The sequence below is a fragment of the Pleurodeles waltl genome, chromosome 9 (genome assembly GCF_031143425.1).
Source record: "Pleurodeles waltl isolate 20211129_DDA chromosome 9, aPleWal1.hap1.20221129, whole genome shotgun sequence".
Lineage (NCBI taxonomy): Eukaryota > Metazoa > Chordata > Amphibia > Caudata > Salamandridae > Pleurodeles > Pleurodeles waltl.
The window spans coordinates 1,146,993,745-1,147,018,260 of NC_090448.1; the positions used below are offsets into that span (position 1 = coordinate 1,146,993,745).

Consider the following 24,516-nt stretch of genomic DNA (forward strand, 5'->3'; position numbering starts at 1 on the left):
AATCTAACATGGAGTCGATGCCCATGCGCAATGGAGCCGATGAGGAGTCACTCGATCCCGTGACTCGAAAACATTTCTTCGAAGAAAAACAACTTGTAACACTCCAAGCCCAACACTAAATGGCAGGCGTATACACAGCATGTGTATCTGCAGCTACATATGCCATCGAAGCGGGATGAGCAACTCTTTGTCTAATGGTGCTTTTTAGAAGACAAGCCTTCAAATATATGGTTACTTGTGGGTGGTAGGGTACCTCCATGTATTCAAAACATATTCACGACTGAAGTTACTAGGAACTGCCCGAAACCGTCAACTGTTAGGAAATTGGCTGGATCTAACATTTGTATTGTGACAGACAGAAAGACCAGTGGTGTCACAGTGTCAAGGGATACTGTGATGTGAGCCCTACACCTCCAGGTAAAAGGCCTGGTTCCAACTTCCAATGGTGACTGGTCGTGTAAATAAGTGACATAAGGTTGGTGGTTTCCGGCCGACTGTTGGGTTGTGACATCACCACACTCTCAGCAGTTTATCACATTCAGACCAGAGACAAGGCCTCAGAGAAAGGTTGGGGGGGGGTGGGGGGAAGAGGGGGTTTATGAGTGTCATACAGTGAACAGATTTTGAACACTAAAAACTGGGATATGTCAAAAACAAAAGCAGGACAACAACTTTACATGAACCAAGCGGCACAAAATGATATCGCTCGTCAACCTAGAACAACATAAGAGACATTAAGAAAATAAATAAAAATGCCTTTTTCTTTTTTTTTTTTTTTTAAACCAGTACGCTACATTTTAATTAAAATGTTTTATTATAATGGCTGCTAACTAGCCCTGCTTTGTAACCCATAAAAACAGCCTTCCTCTGTTTTCAGTTGACTATCCAAAAACAAGCATTTGCAATGCAATGGGTCTCGCGTTTGCCTCAGTTAGAACTATTAGCGTTGTAGATTCCTAACTGGACTTTTGTCACTTAAATTGAAAATGAAAAGTAAAACAGTTGGCATAAGCAAGCCGATTCAAAGCGCCACGGCCTCCATGAGCATGAGCGAGAAGGAGAGGCACAAAAAGAAAAAGAAGTTCGCTCGCAGTCAAACGTATCAGCAATTGTGCAATTATCCATGTAACAAGGGCAATCTGCAAGGCGGTAAGAAAACTCAAGGAGGGAAAAGCTTAATAGATTTACCAATGACAACAAAAGGATTTCTGGAAGGCGTGCCCATGAACGAGTGATGGTGATGGGCGTGCAGTGGGTGTGGTTAAAAGCCCGCAGATACATTACAACACATCAGAGCGCTTGCATGCTCGACCTAACCAGTACATGAGGCATATTTGTCAAACTGGAGGGAGAGCTGGTGGGAAAAACCGGGACTGTCCCGGCAAATCTGGGACACCTGTCACCACGAAAATGACCATATTAGTAAATGAGGTTCGTAGAACTCAGGTAATGATGCTTTCTCATTGCGTATGGAGCTCCCAATCTCCTGTTTGTGTGCAGGTGATGTGCACACCTTTAACAGGTTCTGATGACCCATCACAAGGAGGAAGAAGAGGTGTCAACAATGAGCCACGTGTTCAAACTAAACTATTTAAAGAAGAGAAAAGCCACGTGAAGCAACTAAGAGGGCGGGAGAAGGACTTCCGCTGGCACAAGGCGCCCGCCACATGAAGCGCATTTACAGAAGGGGTTAAAAAGCCCACGCCCCCCCTTTTCAAATGCAATTACCATTGTATATTAACACCTTAAATACTTTAGCCAAGCTATACACAAACAATGATCAAGTCTTACAAATTCACAGTCAAAATACAGGAGAATCACAAATTACAGCAACACCGGTGCACGTGGCTGGGCCCAGAGGTTAGGAGGATGGAGGTGACCAGGGGAGGCAAATCGCACCAGGTGAGGCAGTCAGAGGAGACATTGAGGCAGGACACTGAGGAGGGACGGTGAAGCGAGATACTGAGGCGAGATAGTGAAGCGAGATACTGAGGTGAGATACTGAGGTGAGACACTGAGGAGGGACAGTGAAGCGAGATACTGAGGCAGGATAGTGAAGCGAGATACTGAGGCGGGACAGAGAAGCGAGACAGTGAGGCAAAACAGTGAAGCGAGACACTAATGCAAGGCGCTGAGGCGAGACACTGAGGTGGGACAGTGAAGCAAGAAACTAATGCGAGATACTGAGGCGGGACAGTAAAGCAAGAAACGAATGCGAGATACCGAGGCGAGACACCGTGGTGGGACAGTGAAGCGAGACACTAATGCAAGATACTGAGCCGGGACAGTGAAGCAAGACACTAAAGCAAGACACTAATGCAAGATACTGAGGCGGGACAGTGAAGCAAGACACTAGCAAGACACTAATGCAAGATACTGAGGCGAGACACCATGGTGGGACAGTGAAGCGAGACACTAATGCAAGATACTGAGCCGGGACAGTGAAGCAAGACACTAATGAAAGACACTGAAGTGAGACACTGAGGTGAGACACCGAGGCGAGACAATGAGAAAAGATACTAATGCAAGACACTGAGGCGAGACACCGTGGTGGGACAGTGAAGCGAGACACTAATGCAAGATACTGAGGCGGGACAGTGAAGCAAGACACTAGCAAGACACTAATGCAAGATACTGAGGCGGGACAGTGAAGCAAGACACTAGCAAGACACTAATGCAAGATACTGAGGCGGGACAGTGAAGCAAGACACTAGCAAGACACTAATGCAAGATACTGAGGCGGGACAGTGAAGCAAGACACTAGCAAGACACTAAAGCAAGATACTGAGGCGGGACAGTGAAGCAAGACACTAAAGCAAGACACCGAGGAGGGACAATGAGAAAAGATACTAATGCAAGACACTGAGGTGAGACACTGAGGCGAGACACTGAGGCGAGACACTAATGTGAGACACTGAAGCGAAACACTGAGGGGAGATACTGAGTCCACACACTGAGGCGACTCCCTCATACCAGGCACCTCTGGCCCTCATTTCCACACAGACTCTCCCCTTCACCCCCAGCAGGCTGAGGCAGATGAAGATTTGTGCCTCTATGGACATTTAGGTTTTCAAGGTAAGCTAGTAACACCACTTCAAGGATCAGGGTAAGCCTGCACCCCAACACCTCGAAAAAAGGCTCAGTCGCCCCCTGCAGGTTAAAGAGCGAAGTCCTGTCGGAGGAGGAGGCGTGCTTATGAGCACAAGAGATCAACTAGTGTGGAAAGGGACAATGGTGGAGACAAGGAGTGAAACATCACTGCCAGGGCTTTAAGTGGTATGAAAAAACTGGGGGTCTCTCAAAGGGGGCGATGTAATTAAGGGTGTGGCCTTAAAATACGTAAGCTAAAAATCTGTGCTTAGCATATTGTGCCACCCGACTGGTATTTTGCGGTTTCATTCTGTCCCTGCATCCTAATATTTAATACATGTAACATTACACCCACAACAAGCCAGGACTATGGACTTTGTCAATGGTTGTTAGTTGCATAAGATCAACAAGGACAACGGTGTCTTTGTTGTATTTAACTTTGAAAATACTTCAGTTCTGAAATGATGAGATTGAAACAAGTAACACCCTCTTTAGAGTTACATCAAAGGGAGTGATGGGTGGGGCTGCTGCCGAGTAAAGATTTTTTTCCACTCCAAGGGTGAGTGCAAAAACGAAGAGCCCGACAGGGACCCCTGTCAGCACCTGCTTTTTAGAGCTGCCGGTCCGGAGCACCGGCAGGACCCGGCTCACTTAAAGCCCTGATCAGTGTGTGCTCACAGTGGAAGGGTGCAATGACCTGTTCAATAGGGTGAACCCACTGCACGAGTACACTAGGGATGAACCGCTGATGAGACCTCACTGTGGTAAGACCCGAGTGAACCCCTGGCGTGAGCTCACAATGATAGGGCACAAAGAACCATTAACATGTGTTCACAGGGTTACAATACCATGGTGAGTTCACTGTTGTGAACTCACAGCAACAGTGTACACCCAATGAATTCATGGTGCTCAGACACAACACGTGAACCATTAGTGTGTGCTCCCAGTGTGACAACACAATGGTTGATTGAATAATGTGAATTCACGGTGGGAGTACACTAGGAGTGAATCACAAGGAATTCACAGTGGGAGTACTCAAGGAGTGAATCTCTAGGAGTTCACAATGGGAGTACACTAGGAGTGACTCTCTAGGAGTTCACAGTGGGGTCCACTAGGAGTGAATCTGTAGGAGTGACAGTGGAAGTCCACTAGGAGTGAATCACAAGGAATTCACAGTGGGAGTCCACTAGGAGTGAATCTGTAGCAGTGACAGTGGAAGTCCACTAGGAGTGAATCACAAGGAATTCACAGTGGGAGTCCACTAGGAGTGAATCTGTAGCAGTGAAAGTCCACTAGAAGTGAATCACAAGGAATTCACTGTGGGAGTACACAAGGAGTGAATCTCTAGGAGTTTGCAGTGGGAGTACTCAAGGAGTGAATCTCTAGGAGTTCACAGTGGGAGTAGAGTACGCTAGGAGTGAATCTCTAGGAGTTCACTGTGGGAGTACACTAGGAGTGAATCTCTAGGAGTTCACAGTGGGAGTACGCTAGCAGCGAACCTCTAGTTCACAGTGGGAGTATATGAGTGAATCACAAGGAGTTAATCTATAGGAGTTCACAGTGGGAGTACACTAGGAGTGATTCTCTAGGAGTGCACAGTCGGAGTACACTAGGAGTGATTCTCTAGGAGTTCACAGTGGGAGTACACTAGGAGTGAATCACAAGTTCACAGTTGGAGTACATGGAATGAATCACAAGGAGTGAATTTCTAGGGGGTTCACGGTGGGTGTACACTAGGAGTGAACCACCAGGAGTGAATCTCTAGGTGTTGACAGTGGAAGTACACTAGGAGTGAATCTCTAGGAGTTCACAGTGGCAGTACACTAGGAGGGACTAGCAGTTCACTATGAGTGAATCACAAGGAGTGAATCTCTAGGAGTTCACGTGGTGGTACTCTAGGAGTGAATCACAAGAAGTTCACAGTGGGAGTACTCAAGGAGTGATTCTCTAGCAGTTCACAGTGGGAGTCCGCTAGGAGCGAGTCTTTAGTTCACAGCGGGGGTACATGGAATGAATCACAAGGAGTGAATTTCTAGGGAATTCACGGTGGGTGTACACTAGGAGTGAACCACCAGGAGTGAATCTCTAGGTGTTGACAGTGGAAGTACACTAGGAGTGAATCTCTAGGAGTTCACAGTGGCAGTACACTAGGAGTGACTAGGAGTTCACTATGAGTGAATCACAAGGAGTGAACCACCAGGAGTGAATCTCTAGGAGTTCAAGTGGTGGTACTCTAGGAGTGAATCCCTAGGATTTCACAATAGCAGGAAGCTAGTGGTGAATTACTACTGTGAGTTCAAAGCCGCAGCACTTCACAGGTGATAGTTCAAAGTGGTAGATACAACAGGTGAACCATAAGTGTGAATTCACAGTGGTAGGACACAACGGCTGAAGCATGAGTGCGAGCTCACAAGGGTGGGTCACCACTTGTGAGACAAAGTGTAAGGACAAAGCGGGTGAAACACTGGCGTGAGTTCACAGTGGTACAACACACTGGGTGAACTACTGGTGTCAGCTCAGTCGTGAAAGTGTACAGTGTCAATGAGATGAGGCAGCAACATGCTTCTGCAATTATTGGTGCACGCATACCAAGCGCCTGGATACCCTTGAGGGTGATTAATCGCGCTTTACAAATCCTGTTTGATTTATCACTACTGGTGAACTACTGAATTAACAGTAGTGGGAAAATGCTTCAGCAAGGAGTGACGTCAGGTCACAGTGGTAAGACACCATGGTTAAACGACGGTGTGAATTCAGAGCGGCGGAATTCAAAGGATGAATGGTGCATTTATAATGGTTGCACTCAAGGCTTCAACAACTAGTGCTGTCAAACCACAACAGTGAAAAAGCGTTCACCAATAGCAACACAGCAAAACAACTTTAACAAGGAGTGGTGTGGTATTACACAACGGATGGACTATTAGTGTGAATTTACAGAGGTGGGGCAAGAGGTCCCCAAGAAGTGATGTGAGCTCACAGAGGCCGGACACAACGGGTGAACTATTACCTTGAATTCAGTGACAAGAAACATCTGCAGTAAGAGCTGTGTTAATTCATCGGTGGTCCACTGGGTTCAACAAGAAGCGTCAGTTAACTATGGTAGGAAGATACTACAACCGCACTCGTGCCAGTGTCCAGATCACCAGGAATCCAAAATGGCCCTACTCCAGTCTGTAGGAACACGCTACGGGCTTAAGTTTGTTCATACAGCCCTTAATACTGGTCTTTACCCTGTTTCTATGCAGTCGTAAGAGAACCGCGGCACGTGGAAATTCAAGGAGATGTGACCAGGATCACACAAGGACAGATATGAGGATGTTGGTCTGCGGCTGACAGCAGATAATGTAACCACCAGTCTATCTCGCGAGCAGATCTTTGCTGCTGAGAGCGAGAGGACGGTATCTCCTCCCTCGAGGACGATGTTTCCTTCCGCAGGTCCCATTCCATTAAAGCCCTGATCCACCAGGATGTGACGATGCGTCGTATCCATCACTCCCGACAGTCAAATATATGGACAGGCTTTAATGTTCCAGGAATTAGCCGGTGCTGGGCTGGAAAATCTATGTTCTTCAATTATTCAGGATCCGCAGACCCAAGCCACCGTAAACACGAGGAACTGCACTTTCCAGCAGCCACGAAACGACCACATTTGGAGAGGACATCTGTGGCTCTCAGATACTGACACTTGCCTGACTTCCTGTTTGTGCGCAGGTCTCGTGCTCACCTTCAACAAGATCCTGTTTCTCTGATCCAGCAAGAAGAGGAAGAACAGGTGTTAACAAAGAGCCCTGTGTTCACACTGAAGGGTTTAGGGTTTCACACAAGTGGAGAAGCCAGTTCATGCCACTTCTCCCGAGAGGGTGAGACAAGGACATCCGCTGAGACAAAGCCTTCCCCTCAAAGTTCACCCTCCGTAAGGGCTTGAAACTGACTCCACAACCTCTTAAGGCTTTTATTTTTTGAGGTTGGTCAGTGTGGTCACTAACACTGGTGAAGTCACTGAAAGTGAGCATTTGTGTGAATTCACACTGGTCAACAATGGACGACCAATTAGGGTGAAGCAGTGTGGAGTAGTTGAATTTAACAGGTGAAGCGTCAGTCTGAGTGAGCTCACAGTTGTAAGACACTGCTATAGATCCATTCGTGTGACTTCACAGAGACAGGTCTCAACAAGTGATCCATTGGTGTTAATTAAGGGGTGAATCGTTAGTGTGAGTGAGCTCACAGTCATAACACTCAGTTCTTGCACCACAGTGTGGCTACACAGTGTGGGTCACAAGTGATCCAGGTGAATAGAGGGTGAACCATTAGTGCGAGTGGGTTCCCAGTGGTGGAATACAATGGTTGACCCATTACTGTCAATTCACAGTGAAAAGACACAACAGGTGAACTATTAGTGAGCGGTAGGACACAGCAGATGAACCATTAGTGTGACTGTGGTGGCAGCACACAGAACGCAACTATTTGTGTGAATTCACAGCAGCTGGATCCAACAGGTGACACTTTAGTGTGACTAAATGGTGAACCAGCGGTGAGAGTGGTAGGATACAACAGTTGAACAACTGGTGACAATTCACAGTGGTAGGACACAATGAGTGAGTCAGCAGCGTGAACTTAAGAGCGCTACGGCACATCAGTGTGGAATCATCAGTGTAAGTTCCCAGTGGCAGCACACAACGGATTAACCATTAGTGTGTCTGGCCAGAATACTAGTGCAAGGGTCAACCTTTAGTGTGCCAGTTCACAAAGGATGAAAAGTTAGCTAATATTGGTTTGATTGTATTCCTATTCAGCTCAGTAGCCCAATGGGTATTCATGTGGTTTACAATAAACTAGAACCACACAACTGGAACACTAACAATAACACAACTGAAATTACGTGGGAAGATCGCACCGGACATACAGTGAGCACATGGACGGTAAGAAACTAGAGAAGTCACAAGGAAAGAATAATTCACGCATTGTGGGTGTTCACGAAAGAAAGAGAAACGAGCGGAGGAGGACGCTTCCAAGGTATGTAGGCGGCTTATTCAAGAAAAGGTGAAGCGTGTGTTTTCAGATGTTTCCTGGCGGTGAGGTGAGCAGATTTGTTTCTGGTCTTTACAGGAAAGGCGTTCCACGCAAGTACCGAAGCTCTGGCGAAGGAGGTTTTGAGCTTCAGAGTTTCAATTCCTAGGTCACTGCGAACATGCACATTTCTTGGAGTTCCAGGAGGAGAGCGATAAGCGGACCGGGGCGGATGGCAGCTTGTGGCTTCCATTCGGAATATCACATCAGTTCAACAAATGCTGGTGTGAGCCTGCGCTGGTAGGGCAGTGATCGAACAGCCGGGGCTGTCATTTCAATGTGGTGAGGAATTATACTCTCACAGTGTAGAACATCTCACAAGAGTGTGGTGATAGGCTGCCACATCCATGGCATTGAAGGGGGCTCCAATCAGAGCCCTCATGCACAAAGTCCCGCCCTCACGAAGAGGGTGGAATGTAAACCCCGCCACAGAGCTTTCTTGGAACATGCGCAGTTCCTACCAGCGATCCAGAAATAAAGACAAGGTGATGTAATGAGGGGACTTGTGGGGACGCAGGAGACAGACAGCCAAGCCAGGGGTGGACTTGGAAGCTTGAGGGCCCCAGGCTGTGACCCCTGGTGTACCCTTCCAAACTGTTAACATTAGCAGTGGCAGGGGCCAGTGTGTATTTATAGGGGACGGTAAGGGGGCTTAGCAGCACGTTTTTAGGTCGAGTGTGCAAGCCCTGGCGACCTGTTGTAAGTATTCAGTGGGCTTTTAACCACACCCACCTCAATCCCATCACATACACTCGTTTGTGTGCTTTCCTTTTAAAAATCCCCTGATGTCATTGGTAAATGCTTAGCGGTTTTGTTACCGCCTTGAAGACTGACCCTGCTACAAGGACTATTGCATGTGTGATGATATGTTTTACTGTGAGCGAATTGCTTTTTTCTTTTGTCTCTCTCCTTCGTGTTCATGCTAATGGCAGCCATTGCGCTTTGAATCGGCTCGCACTGCCGTCCTCCAGTACCTCCCACCTGTACCAGAGTTTCCTGTTTGTGTCTGCCCGTCCCCACCACCCATCCCACATCGTTGCTCGTTTCTTTTGTGTCCATCCTTCTCGCTCATGCCGTCCATTGATAATTTTACAAGATTATTTCAGACATACTGGTTTTGTCTTTTCTCCCCTAAATTTTCCACCCACTACCCTGGGTCTCCCGCCAGTTTCTTTCTTGCCGCTAAGTGGATCATGCTCACAGCCTCTCTTACTTTGCCCAAGGTCACCCCCTTTCTTTTCATACTTTACCCACATCGCCATCACCGGTTTAAGGTTGCGCTCTCTCCTAGTCACACCCTCTCTCGTCAGCTCAAGACTGACCCGTCCGCCCTCCTCCGTGCTGCGGTCTATTCCCCCACCACCACCCATTCCTTCCTTCCAGTGACACCATATTCCCTATTCTCACTGTCAGTTCTCGTCCCCTCCCCCCCAGAGTCCCACATCCATAGGTGTGTAGTCCCGGTGCTGCCGAGTGCCAGACACTCACACACGTGGACCCCGGCTGTGATTTTACCAAACATGGATGTTTGACGGACCTTTAGTACGCCCTGCCCTCCCTCCCTCTCTCCGGTAGTGCGCTCTTCCCAGACCCGTCAGCGCGGTGCACGTCACCTGCCTCTATGGAGGGTGAACGGTCTGCGGACAAGGGTTGTGTGAGGCAGGAGGGTTACTGGTCCCCAAACCTCCTAACTGAACCTCTTTCTACAGAGTGACATAGTGCGGGCACATGGCTGTCCTACCATGCAGTTCTCATGTCATTTGTATCATTTTTAATGTGTATGTGTACCCCTTCGCATGTTTCCACACGACTTGACTTTTCTGTGGAATGTAGCATGTTTGCCTCCTATCGCTCTCCCTCCACAAGGTCGCTCTTCTCACCCTCGGTTCCGTCTCTCTCCATGTTATGCCACGTCTGCATCGCTCTTGTGGAAAGTGCTGTCTGCAGTTAAGGGTCTTTTCATGAACTGCCACAAATGTACTGGAGCGCTTCACATTAGCACCAGCTAAATTACACTATGTTGCATACATTTTTATTATGGGCGAGCGCAAAGTGCTCTGTCCATTCTGTTATCTCTCTTTGGGCTTCAAACCACGCCCATGTCACATCAGTCACTTACATTGGTTCGTTGGCTTGCCTTTTAAAATCTGCTTGTTTTCCTTTGTGAAAGGCATGCATACGTCATGCCTTTTCCGGTGTTTAGCCCACCTACACAGCACTGGTAAGCTACTAAAAACATACGAGGCTCGATGTTTTTAGAGCCAGGGGTCCGGACTACTTTATCTGTTTATTTTCCACGCAGCGCCGTCGCGCTGCATTTTACATAGTGCGTTCGCGCGGCGTTTTTTTTTTTTCTTTACAATAGCTCTAACTCAAGCAAATGCGAGACCTGTTGCATTGAAAATGATGCTTTTTACATACTGGGACTCGTTAGTGGGCTTGCCTTGCACCTGGGAGTAGTTTGTATTTTAAGGGCCTTGTTTAAAATAAAAATAAAAATTCCAGTAGGCCCACTAGCCCTTTAGTTATATTCAGCGCCACTGGATTTATGTGGCAAAGAGGACCAAAATATGCGGCAGGGTTGACCAATGTGGCAAAAGAAGTCCAGTTATAAATTTACAATGCTAATAGCTCAAACTCAAGTAAATGCGGGACCTATTGCATTGCAAATGTTTACCTCTGGCGATGCGTATAAGGAGGAATACAGATCCCTGCAGTGAAGAGTATTTAAACCTCACTGAGGACCAGGCATCATGTTGTCCGGCGCACCAGCCTGAGGACATGGCAGCCATAGGCAGCCGAGGCACAAAGGGGAGCACGGTTATTTGTTTATTTTAAGTATACAAGGAATAATCACATAGTTAGCTAAGTAACCCGCCCGGACTCCAACTCTTCCAGCGATTTATGCTCCTGCCCCGTCCCACGGTGACGTCACAGCATCCTATGACGTCACACCCCAGGATGAGCCGAGGTACAGAAGCAACGCGACACCAGTGCGTAACACAAACAGTTGCTTTCTTCTTAGCTCAGTAATTATAAACTCATAAAATATACATTCACTCAAGGAATGCATTAAGACGGTTGGGGGGGGAGGGGGATCACTGGCGAATGTGCCCAGGCTGGAGTTCACCTCTGAGCCCTTCACTGTTGTCCCCGGCCACAGACCACCCTGTGTTGGGCATCGGAGGAGACATCTCACGCTTCTCAAAGGTCAGTCTCACGCTCGCCAGCGGAACGGCACGCTTCCGGCTCAAACGAGATAAAAGGTCCCGCATGAAGCGTTGCAGGGCGCGGGGCGAGGCCCGGCTGCATCACCCGCTCTCGGCCACGGCCCACTTCAAGGGGACCGGCAGAGCCGCGCTGTGAGCCGCACTGGGTCTAGCACCTCCTGGTGCTGGGGGAGTGGGGTGAGACTTGTTAGTCCAGATGTAAAGTCTATTTCTGTACCTACAGTTTAACCCAGCCCCCCCACCAGTGCTAATTCTCCCACAAATAAGAACGTAGGCACTTGGACGTTAAGTGATTTGCTCAGGATCATACGAACTGACAGGCGGGAAAGCTCAGGCTTTAATTTGCGTATTTTGTGTTGCCTCCTTAGGTGCATTCATTTAGCAGAGGCGTAAAGTGTTGGTAACACCACCTGCGCAAGATCACACACTGCGATGGAAGAAAAGGGGGAGTCGAAGGCGTGTTCTCAGGACGGACAGCTTGAAGGGGTGACTTGGCTGTAGAGAATGGTTTAACAGTTTAGTGATGGGTTGCTAATATTTTGCGGTTCTGTACTAGTATTTACCTATAACTTCCTTTCCCCCACCCCAACAGTCCGATAAAGAAAAAAACTCAGAATACACGACGGTAGCGTAGCCAATGTGCCCGTAAGCCCCAGTGCAGCGAAGGAATCGCCCCCTTCCCGGTGCCGCTACACCTGCTGCACTAATAGACGCCACACCCCTGATTCACTATCTATCTATCCATCTATCAGTACAGACCCCGCATCCAGGACAGGGCCCACGCACTTCAAGGTCACGGGCGCCCTCTGCTGATCGCACAGATGAATCGACCGCCCCCAGAGCTAGTTTCAGCTAATTGGTATTTCGAGCCACAGAACTGTGACAACGGGAGGTGACCTTCACCGTGACCCCATCTGCGACCGTTCTCATAACTGCGGGCCCAGTCCTGCCCCAGAACTACGAAGTCGAAGAAAGGCACATTTCAAGTACAGTCTCATACAAATAGCTGATTTATGTTCCGCAATAACTGGTCTGCCACATTAGTCAATTATCTGTAATAATGTTTACAATAAATGTTAGTTAAATGATATTTACAAGGAATGTCTATTTTCAGAGCACGGACTATCCTGGCTAGAGGCTGACAGCGGTGTGGCGAGAGGGCGTTAACGTGCACTGCTGCTACTCACACTTTTATTCACCACCGGAGTGAACCAGAGGTTCATCCTTCTGGGAGCGATAATATGAAAAACTGCTGTCAGGTTTCAGACCTCCTGGGGCATCAAATTACGAACAAGCGACCGGTTTTACTCATTTTGGCATAATACAACTGTTGGACTTTTGCTTATGCAGGGTCATCCCCAGTCTTTTTGCCTCCTATTTTTTTCTGACCTGTTGCTGTTGGCTTTTCAACTCTGAGCACTTTACCACTGCTAACCAGTGCTAAAGTGCATATGCTCTCCGTGTAAATTGTATATCATTGGTTTATCCATGATTGGCATATTTGATTTACTAGTAAGTCCCTAGTAAGGTGCACTAGAGGTGCCAGGGCCTGTAAATCAAATGCTACTAGTGGGCCTGCAGCACTGGTTGTGCCACCCACACAAGTAAGCCTGTAATCATGTCTCAGACCTGCCACTGCAGTGTCTGTGTGTGTGTGTGTGTGTGTGTATTTTTACACTGTAAATTCGACTTGGCAAGTGTACCCACTTGCCAGGCCTAAACCTTCCCTTTTCTTACATGTAAGGCACCCCTAAGGTAGGCCCTAGGTAGCCCCAAGGGCAGGGTGCACTGTATGGATAAAGTAGGACATATAGTAATGTGGTTTATATGTCCTGACAGTGAAATACTGACAATTTCGTTTTTCACTGTTGCAAGACCTGTCTCTCTCATAGGATAATATGGGGGCTACCTTTAAATATGATTAAAGTGTAGGTTCCCCTAGAGAGTAGATGGACATGTGGAGTTTGGGGTCCCTTAACTCACAATTAAAAAATACATCTTTTAGTAAAGTTGATTTTAAGATTGTGCGTTTGAAAATGGCACTTTTAGAAAGTGAGCATTTTCTTGCTTAAACCATTCTGTGACTCTGCCTTGTTTGTGGATTCCCTGTCTGGGTCAGTTTGACAGTTGGGTTGTTTTTCACCTCGCACTAGACAGTGACACAAAGGGGGCTGGGGTGTAACCTGCATTTCCTGATTAGCCATCTCTGCTAGGAGGGAGGGGTGGAGTGGTCACTCTCATCTGAAAGGACTGTGCCTGCCTCTGACAATGCCGGCTCCAACTCCCTGGAGTGTGTCTGAGGCCTTGCCTGGGCAAGGCAGGATTTCACAAGTAGGTGTGAGTCCCCTTTGAAGAAAGGTGACTTCAAAGACTAAAATGGGTATAAGAAGGGCACCCAAATCTGCAGACTTTAGAAACACTTCTGGAACCAAGAGGAACCTCTGCCTGGAGAAGAGCTGATAGCTGAGGAAGAAGTGCTGCCCTGCCTGTGACTGTGCTTTGTGGAGCTTTCTTGCAGTGCTGCTTCTGCCAGAGTAAGAGGGCAAAGACTGGACGTTGTGTGCCTTCCATTTTGTGAAGAAATCTCCAAGGGCTTGAGTTAGAGCTTGCCTCCTGTTGTTTGAAGTCTCAGGGACAGCAAAGACTTCTCTCTGCCAGCACATGGAGTCTCTGGAGAGACTCCTGCTCTGACAAGTGGTGCCCTATCCAGTCCCTGGGCCCTTGAAAGGAAAGCTGGTGGAAATCCAAGGAAATCGACTTTGGACGACTCCGGACCGACGCCGCTGCTGAATCTGGTAACGCCGCCTGCACCCGACGCCGTGACCTTCGCTGGAACGCAACACTCTTCGCAGGCCCATCGCCGCAGCAGCCCAGCTGAAGTCCGCGACTCCGTGGAAGTCGCCGCACCACGTCGTGACCGACACCGCTTGAAGTGCACGGATTCAACGTTTCGCACAGACGCCGCGATTCCGGACTTCGCGCCTCGGCTTGTTTTCACTCTTCACCAAAGGTACTGTACTTGGGGGTCTACACGACTCCGTGTCCGGCGCCGCTGGTGTCGGCTTGTTGTGAACGACTCCGTCACGACGCCGTGTTAACATCTCATTGAAGCATTTTTGTTTCTAAGCGCTATTTTTGAGTTTAATCTTTAAAAATTAATAACTTGACTTGTGTATGTCGGATATTTGTAGTTTTGGTCTTGTTTTGTTTAGATAAATATTTCCTATTTTTCTAAACCGGTGTTGTGTCATTTTGTAGTGTTTTCATTAAGTTACTGTGTGTGTTGGTACAAATACTTTACACCCAGCGCTCTGAAGTTAAGCCTACTGCTCTGCCAAGCTACCAAGGGGGTAAGCAGGGGTTAGCTGAGGGTGATTCTCTTTTACCCTGACTAGAGTGAGGGTCCTTGCTTGAACAGGGGGTAACCTGACTGTCAACCAAAGACCCCATTTCTAACAACAACGAAGACCAACTTCAAGTTTTTTCACTCTGGTGAAAATACACGAATGCAACACAAAAGGATGATGGACGGAGTGTTGAAACATTTCAAACACTTAGCCCCAGTCACGGATCTGGGTTTAATCCATCGTTCTTTTGCTCGCCACTTCACCCCAGTTTGGACCCAGCCATATGCAAATCAGTCTTGATCCTGATCCCCATGGGAACAGTCAAGCCCGAACTGCCAGGCCAGGTCCTCCCTGGACCGGAAACAAGCATCCTAGGACCGGTTTCAGGGTATCGCCCTTCATCAGATAGGCTAGCTTGAATCCAGTGGCACAGTGAGCAAGGGAAGAAGATGTTAAATAAACAGACAGAAATTCTGTAGTTGTTTATAGGAAAAAAATCTGAGGTTTTATGGCTCCAACAGAATATTTCTGCGCGCCTGCTGCTGTAAAACGATCATTCTTCTTAGTACTGGTCAGCAAAAACTGAGACTGTACTTACTAAACTCTTCCCTAGCCAGTGTGCCAGTTAGTGCAGCACATGGGGCGACTGTGTTGGCACAAAGTAGGGTTTAACATGCCAAGAACAAGACACATTCTGGAAACATTATGCATGATGTACATTTTAAAAAGATTTTATGTTCCAATGTCCAGGAAGCCGACTGTCACCTCCTGGGACCCTCACCCTTCACTGGGGTGGACAACATGATGGTACACGGGGCAGCCGGACTGAGGCCGTGAAGCAACTTACGATGTGCTGGCCAAGGCTTTTATGCGCTAGGCTGGGACACAAGGAGAAGTGCCAAACCCAGGTTCACACACCGTCCATGAGGGAAAACTGAACTCCGAGAAGTCAATTCCAATGAGGGCTGCAATGCTCAGATGTCAGGAGCAAGCAGTGCTTAACCTGAGCCAGTGGTTTCCAGTGTGAGGCACCGGCACTTATTTTTAAGGGCCGGCACTTATTCTATTGCCTCAAGCATTTACTGCGAGCAAAAGCCACATATGGGAAAGACGGAGAAGAGAAAAACGAAAAAAGCGTAACAATGGGAGAAAGCAGAAAGCTGCAAGAGTGAGTTGAAGGGGCAGGGAGTGGCTGTAAATGAATTAAAAAGGAGGCCCGAGATGGCATTAGGATTACGCTGCCTCAATATTCTGTGCTCGCACAATTAATTGCAGCAGCCGAGTGTTTCAGAGGAGGGCACTGGGCACCGGCACGTTTTTATTTCCAAATTAAGCACTGGGGCCAAGACACCCTCAAGCACCAACAAGGTTACGTTTGCAGCTCTGTGCTTAGCGAGGCAGCCCTCTTCTGGAATAATTTTATTACTCAGTATTGTAATTACATTTTATTTGATTCTGAAAGCAATATTCCTATTTCAAGCTGTGGAATCCTCATGTTAAGAACGGTATGCGGTTCTTGAAGCCTCATCCGGATTACCTATGTAGTTCTAGAGGACACCTGGAGACCTGATCTGGTGCACCGTAAGCAGTTCTGGAGGCCACATCAGGGTCAGTGTGTCCAGCTCTGGACACAGCATCTAGAATACTTCATGTAGTTCTCGAGGAGACGTGCAGCATTCTGCTCAGCTCTGGAGGTGCCCTTTGGAGTAATGTATACCGATCTGGATTCCCCTCAAGAGAAATGGGTGCAATTCTGGAAACTACCTCTGGAGCACAGTGCCCACCCCTGGGCCACATCTGCTGAATACAAAGCCAGAATGCAGACAACCCAAAGGAAAGTGACCAGGATCTTACATTCTTTAACCGATCAGCCTCCATGGATCGCTTCAAGAATCTATACATGCTCACTCTGGAGAGGAGGGGCAGTGCTGAAATCAGATGAACAGTTTCCCTGATGAAACAAGCACAAAACAGAACTCAGAAAAGATCTCTTGAATCTAGTAGTCAATGAATGAGATTGGTGGGGAAAAGGTTAACCAGCAACTTCAAAATTTAGAAATATATTTTTTTCCACACAAATGGAGCAAGTGCTCACCACACATCACCAGCAGATGAGGTAAACATGAAAATAGTAAATTAATTTAAAAGAATATCCAGATCAGATATAGGGGAGCAACAATACAAAGCAAGAGAGGGTATAAGACTGGGGACCATACAAGGTGGGCTGGACCAGAGCGGGCTGGTCGGGACCAGCAGCAAGTCAGCCTTTGCTTCCGACATCGCAGGTTTTGCTTCTCCAGAGCTGCTCTCTTGTGCATGCAGTGAGCAAAAGCAAAACACCCAACCCTTTTCCTTTTTTAGATAAATCTGGCAATGTTATCATCCGGCAGCGACATGGTCGCCGCGAGGTTCCATCCTCACGGACTCCACCCGTGTAGAAAAATGTAAATAAAGCATGAGATGGAAATTCAATAAGAGTCTGAATGGAATTATTCTGGGTAAGAACTCAATTTGAATGATTCCAAGGACAAGCCAAGGGAGGCGGGGTTCCCCATCTGGCCCTCAGCCAACCCTATGCCTTCAAGTATTTTTCTAGCTCAGATACAGTGTATCGTCGGCTGAAATGACGCATCATAGCTCCACTCTTTACGTTAATTTAGAATCCTTTTCTTATCAGAAAGAGACAAGTCATTTGACAGATCTTTCGTTTCTCTTGTTGAAGGATCTCAACTTTCAAAGTCACTTCAGTGATGGGAAGGAAGGAACAATGAGATGAAAGCAGGCTGATCACACACCTGTGTGAACAAAACCTGAAGCAGGAGACGCCTCGGGATTCGTGACAGACCATCTTGTGCGTCACATGGAGTCGTGGCGATGATGTGCCATAAGGAAATTCTAACTGGACCTTAGACAAAGGTATATTATAAATAGAAAACTGACCTTTGGTGTCAGATAAGGAGTTCTTGGCTCATTCAGGTGTCTCAGTATCTGCTGTTCTTGCAGGCGATGGCGGTCTCGCTGTGCAGAATACGCTCATTCATAGTACAAACCTGGGCTTCCTGTGCAACCATCTGCCTGACCAAGCCTCTTCCGCCTTCACTTCCTCTGCCAAAGTTCTAATCTCTGCCAGAAGATGGCAGCAGAGGGACCTCCATCTAAAGAGGGAGCACCACAAGTTGCTGGGAAACCTGTTTTGTCCATAGGGCTTTGAGGAACAGGTGTCTGCATTTCACTGGGGCTAGGGGCTTCTGGTGGGGAACTCAAAGCAGAGGGAGAAATGGAAACTATGGCCTATGGTGCCATCAACAGGTTCGATTCTTTGCATTTCCAAATCATCTAAGACAATGGTTACAATTCTTTAGAATACACCCAGTGCTTTAAATAGGCAGGTAATGTCCGGTACGGAGTACCGGCACTTCTTTAATTTGAAGGGGAGAGTCCCTGCACTTCTCAGCACTGATGCAATACATTACCATGGAAGATTACCAGCACTTCTCAGGACCAAACAGGTACTTTAAACAGAGAGTACCTGCACTTCTATATTTCCATTTAAAGCACTGAAAACGCCCATCTATACTTTGTAAATACCACAGAAGCATGTTTTCTTGGGCTTAGAATGGCAGGCCTCTTCTGACCTGGGCTACTTATTTTATCCATCCTGCGACAGGCAGCTGCAGCTCAGGCCAATCGGGAAATGCTGTCCACGCGCGACTCACCAGGTTCACCAACACATAGGACTGTTAATCCATCCAACAAAGTCGGTCCAGCTGCACTATATTTTGGGATAGAATGACTTGCTGTATTTGCCAACGGCGTGTGGTGGCGAGGAATGGTCGATGGTTACGTTGAATGTTGCAGCTTCTTGGAGCTGCAGACTTTTTTGATGTTATAACTTCTGTTCCTCCACCACAATGAGGGATGAGTAGCAGAATGGACAATCCTGCATGTACTTTGGGACCCTCTGTTCTGCACTGCCGCTGATAAGGTAGCTGTGTAGCATCTGCGGCCATTGTGCTCCTGGGTGTCCACTGTCTACGTACAGACTTGCCTTGAGGTTCTTTGACACGCGCTGCTTGGAAGCCATATTGGATACAAAAGGTTTGGTCATGCGGGCGGCCATGTTGGAAAGAAGTCCCCACTCAACATTTTGATCGTGTGTGTGAATCTTCACCTTATGCGCTAACAGTTTTTCCAGCGCGCAGTTTTGGGATGGAAGGAATCTTACCCTCCAGTGCTCGTCTTAATGTCCACTTCATGCTACTGCATCTTTGCACTGAAATACACATCCCCAATTTACACCCGCCATATGCTCTATCTCCATCGACGATGTAACAAAGTACCTCTAAAAAGCTTGCATTTATTCTGTGCAGCGGAACAGTTGAGGGCACCTGGCTCAATTCTGCAACATGAGTGATGTACTTAGTCTCAGGTCTGCGATTTTTACCAGAATAGCCAAATCACTTAAAACCTATCCTTCCAAGGCAAACATTTAAAAAGCTGATTTATTTTGTCACAAAGCTCAGGGAGCAATTTTCCCCGCGGGCTCGCGAGTCGTGTATATACGGTGAGAGAGTTCCTTGCTGGCCAACTTGAGCTTCAGACCCATGAGCTGGGGACTGTTGCTTAAGATGCATACCTAGAAGGGACACTCATTTATTTTTTTTTATCTGCCCCAGATCTGCCCACTTACCTTCAGCGCCAATGGACACCAGCTTGACCCCTTTGCTGGCGATGAAGTCCAGAGCCTTGTTCACGTTGGAGATCTTGTGGACTCGCATCTTTCCCCGTTCAGGCTTGGCCAGACGTTCGCCTGGGAGAAGAGACGAAAAGGGATTGAGGACATTTACCATTTCGAGCATTGCGAGCCGGCAGCAAAGTGTCATGGGAGGGACAAAAGAGATCATGCACCATTTCTGAACAAAATAAGTATAAGGAGCCAGTCTAGAAGAATTATTTAATTACATTCAGGGTAACTGGAATTATGCGGCAGGAAAGGTCCAATTATGTGGCGTAATGTGGTACATTTGGTAATAGTATTACTCCATTTTTTCGTCATTTGTAAACTGGGTAACACTGTCAGGGCATTGGTTGCACCTCAGTAGTAGCAGTTTAATACCCAAATATAGCAATAAAGAATAGAAAGGCGATCAGCCCAGCCTTTTTCAGCAAATGTTGACCCATTTGAGCATGAAACATTTTTTTTTGTTAAAATATCCAGATTAAGCCACAGAAAATGGATTATACGGCAAATCTCTAATTATGCAAAACTCGCCTTGGCCACATAATCGCATAGTTCCAGTGGCCCTGATTACAGTGAGCCATTCCATTGTTTTGTCTCCCTTCTTTGAAAGTTTAGATTGCCCATGCCCGACTTGTTTTTTTAACTGACGTCAAACTTTGTTTTTTAAACAATCCCATATCTCAAATTATCTGATGCACAAATTGAGAAAGTTTTCATTTTTCTGTGCAGCTGACATCAGAGCCCACGGAAGTGAACACCAATGGGACTAATCTAGGAACTCAAGGAAATTGTAAAGGAGCCGAGGTTCTTCCCAGAAAGCCCAGTGAGTAGGGTGGCGTGGCAGCTCTCCGTCACAGATGGCACCCTGGCTCCTGGCATGGGCTTTCCTTTTACGAAGCATTATAATCAGACTCTTCTTTGGCCCATTAGTCAATTTAGTCAAAATGAAATGAACAAATACTACATCTAACATAGGTTTGTAAAATGAAAGTCCAAATTGTGAAAGTAAACAAACCAAACCTACACAAACATTGATCTAGTACCGTATACTAAACATGACCCAAGATACAACACCCTCAATAACCACGCATGTAGTGTCAGTTCTGGGGTGTGGTGTGGTGGTTGCTGTGCTCCTGATGGTACTGCACCTAAATATTTTTTCCAAAATATCGTCCGATAATGTTGTGGTCAAAATATGGAGACCGCAAAAATATCATGGACACATATCAAAAACAAGTATATAATCTATTTTTTCATTTTTTTAACAATGTCTAAGTTTAAAATATTCTGAGATTATTATTTGTGTTTTATGAATTTATTCAATTTTCCAACATTGTTAAATATTTCTTTAAAAAAATTTATTTATAATTTTTGGGGAAGTGGCGTTTTATTGGGGGGTTAGGTATATTAATTATAATCAATGTTAGTTGCTTATTTTTACAAACTTATTTAAATCGTTTTTAATTATGTAATTAATTTTAAGTTCGGATTGTGGAAGTTATTGAGGACTAGGTAGGTAATGTTTTAAATAAAACTAAGTAAAAGCCAGTATTGATATAGTATCAAAATGCATTTTTAATATGAAATTATTATATCTTTGATTTTTAAAGCATGAAAGAGTTAATAGATCTTGAAAATTAATTTTTATGGGTTATATCGCAATGTAGGTGTGTAGTGTTATTAAGGTGTATATCAATTATATTATATTGGTTAATATGTTTAGTTTGTAATGTTTAGCATTGCTTTTTTGTGTACATTTTATAATTTTGTTATTGTGTAATTTTACAATGTACTTATTTTTAATTCTGGGACATAGGCTTTTTGGGGATTTCGTGTTCAGTCTTAATTAAAATAGATATTAATATTGACTAATATACTACTCATATTAGTCATGTTAAACTTTCCCAAAGTTATTGAATAATAAAGTTCATTCATGTTTACAGTATAAAGAGTAATTGTTACATTTTACTGCATATTTTGGAGTATATTGAAGTGTGTTTTAATAATAAGTTATAAGTTCTTGGAAAGTAAAATATTTACATTTTATATTTCTTTTTGGGCGATTACTTTTTTTCATTATTAAAAAGGATGTTATTCTTTTTCTTACAGATGTGTATGTTTAATGGGGATTTGTGAGAAATATTTAAAATGTTTTTTATGATTAGGAATAGCAAAATGTTTACGGGTTTATAAATTCTTCTAAAATATTTTAATAACTTATCCCATCTACAACGTATGCATTACAACCACTCTATCCAGTTTAAATGTTTTATTGGATTTATTTTTGCTTAGTTTTTAATGATTTGGGATCAAATTCATGTTGCTACATCCTGTAAACGACTGAGTTACTTTGAACATGTTTAATTTATAATTATACACACACACACAGCCATACATTTTTTATTTTAGGTATATTTTTATTTCATAAATATTTTATATTTTGTATTTATTCTTCTATTGTGTTTTTGTATTTAAAATCTCTACCACACCTCCCCCCACTGCCCCCTCCCTCACTGGAATACACGCAGGATCATAAGAAAGATTAAAATACATAGCAAGTAACTTCAAATAAAATTCCAGGACAGATTATCTCAAACATCGCGGATATTCTATAATACGAATTTAACAGCATTAGCATTTATCTAATCTTTATAATCACAGACTTGAAGTTTTAGGAGCAAAGAGGCTGCTGTTATAATACCAAAATCAATGGTGGTCACTGCAATGACCAGGACACGGTGAAAGGCTGGTGGCCCAAATGGCATGTACAGGGCACAAGCAGCGGAGGTCTCAGCGAAAGGAAGGCGCTCAACCTGCTGAGCTTCCTCACAGAGGGCTCAAGGTGTTGGGGATGTCAACATCCAAATGTTCACACATGTGAGCCTGGAAGGTCTGGACACTGAAATTAAGGGCCTCATTACGAGATTGACGGTTTTATGACCGCCAGATTACAACCCTAGTGGTCGGACCGCCGGGATCACGGATTTCGATGAAGTGGCAGTGGTCTGAGTCACGGTCAGCCACAGTGGGGCCCATGCCAGCACCCCCATGCTGATCACGATTCCACATTCCACCAATCTTTCCATGGCGGTTTCACTGCCATGGAACGACTGGTGGAAAGCCAGTGCTGGGGGGCCACAGGGAGGCCCCCGCCCTACCCATGGCAAGGGAAGTGAATGGGCCCCCGTACCAGTACCCCTGTGGTTCATCTGACACATTCTAAACTTTTCCACAGTAATTTTACCTCTTAAACCTTTACTTCGTGCCTTCCGGCATTGGGTTGCTACCAGGGGTATTGTTTGGTAAAACCTTAAGATTTTTTATTTTTACGATTTTAAGTTTATTCCAATTCTTCCGGCCTACTGTTATTCGAAACTTATACATAAACTGTGTTTGATATAGTTTACCAATTCCAGTGGCCTTTTCCATATTCCTGGCATTCGGACTTTACTTTTAAAGTTTTCTGTTGTTTTAAAACTTAAAAAAATTCTGTCTAATTAGATTGTCTGGACAGTACATGTTGGTCTTAATTTTGTCCATCGGGCTGCATCCTTCTGGCACGTCTTGGGAGCAGGGCTTCTGCCCCGGGCATGCTACCAAACTCTGGAAATGGGAATATTTCTGAGCTACTAGTGCCTCCTTGGGTAGGACAGCTCCACTCTTATCGGGGAAAGACCAGGAGTTCTGCTTGTTAATCCTAGTCGAAGGGTCCTGGTCAGTTTGAGGAACCGAACCCATGCCAGAATATTAAGGATATCCATTTATGTTACATTTGCACAAAATGTATCGACACTGAATTTATTCACATAGTATTAATCGGATTACCTCTTAAACCCTGGAGTAGATCCGGGTCTGCTGGGCCTACTTTGGACAGAGGTTGGCTAAAGTAAGCCTCCAACAATTTAAAGCAGCCCTAGAAGCTCACACTACAACTACCAGGATGCAGTGGTTTGTAAAATTAAAGTGCAGGGCTAGGATAATGGTGTCCTAGGGATGCAGAAGACCGGTACAGATAACAGGAAATTACCAAAGCATCGTGAAAAGCAAGGATTGGTCGTCGGGAGAGGGGAAGTGATGCAAAGAGTAGGGATGCAAAAGAAGTGAGCCCTCACCTGAAATGACCTCGAGCAGCAGCATGAGTTTGAGGCCATCCCGGAAGTCTTCCTCGATGTTGTCAATCTGCGTTCCAGCTTTCCTCAGGTGGGAGTTACACCAGGCTGTGAAGGTCTGCGGGAGGGAAGGGGCACATGTTAGACACCGAACGACGAAGGTTCCCTCAAAAATCAGGTCACCACCACAGCTGCCTCTGCAGGCGGTCTCCCAGACAGGCGAGTGCAATCCATTGACACGAATGGTAGACAGGTCCCAAGCCGGCAACAATAAGCACATAAGCGGTGTTTGGTAGCACAGCGGACTAATGCACCCACACCAGGGATCCGCGTTTGACATGGTCACAGGTTAGAATCCTGGCAGGTCTACCAAGCCTTTCATCAAGCTTAGGTCGATAAAAGCATCACGGACTAGGGTAGCAATAAACATCCGCGATTGCCGTGCCAAGATACTGGTTTGGGGGCCTTGCGCGCTACAAGTACACGGTATGTTACATCAATGTATCATGATCTAGGATCTGTCATGGGGATCTCAGGCGATCTAGGGATCCAAGGTGGGTTATTAACATGTGACCAGAAGACAAGCCTGCTTAGCATGATGACATGGAGGGAAGTGGGTCAACAAGCTTTCGCCTTCTGTATGATGTTACTGCACATGCACCTGGCCCCATGCACCACACTCAACAACAGAACACACACCATGCTAACCAATTGCGCGCATGTGTGTGTATATATATATATATATATATATATATATATATATATATATATTTTTTTTTTTTTTTTCCCCACTGGTTTATTGAGTTTTGCCTTATTATGCCTTGACTTTGTACCAAATGCAATAAAAGCATGGTTAAAAAAAAAAAAAAAAAATAAGAACCACACACAACAACAGAACACACACCGGCTGGGCCAGCGGATGACAAGGCCCA

At 45.9% G+C, this 24,516-nt stretch overlaps 1 protein-coding gene across 3 annotated transcripts in view; it reads right to left on the reverse strand.

Annotated features, from left to right (window-relative positions):
* The window catches only part of ACTN1 (actinin alpha 1), a 223,456-nt gene that overhangs the window by 89,800 nt on the left and 109,140 nt on the right, over positions 1-24,516 (reverse strand). For all 3 annotated transcript variants that reach the window (XM_069208968.1, XM_069208967.1, XM_069208969.1), the window contains exons 2-3: positions 23,588-23,702; positions 19,425-19,544 (exon numbers count right to left, since the gene is read on the reverse strand). In XM_069208968.1, the coding sequence (XP_069065069.1) occupies positions 19,425-19,544; positions 23,588-23,702 (235 nt within the window). The remainder of the gene's footprint in view (positions 1-19,424; positions 19,545-23,587; positions 23,703-24,516) is intronic.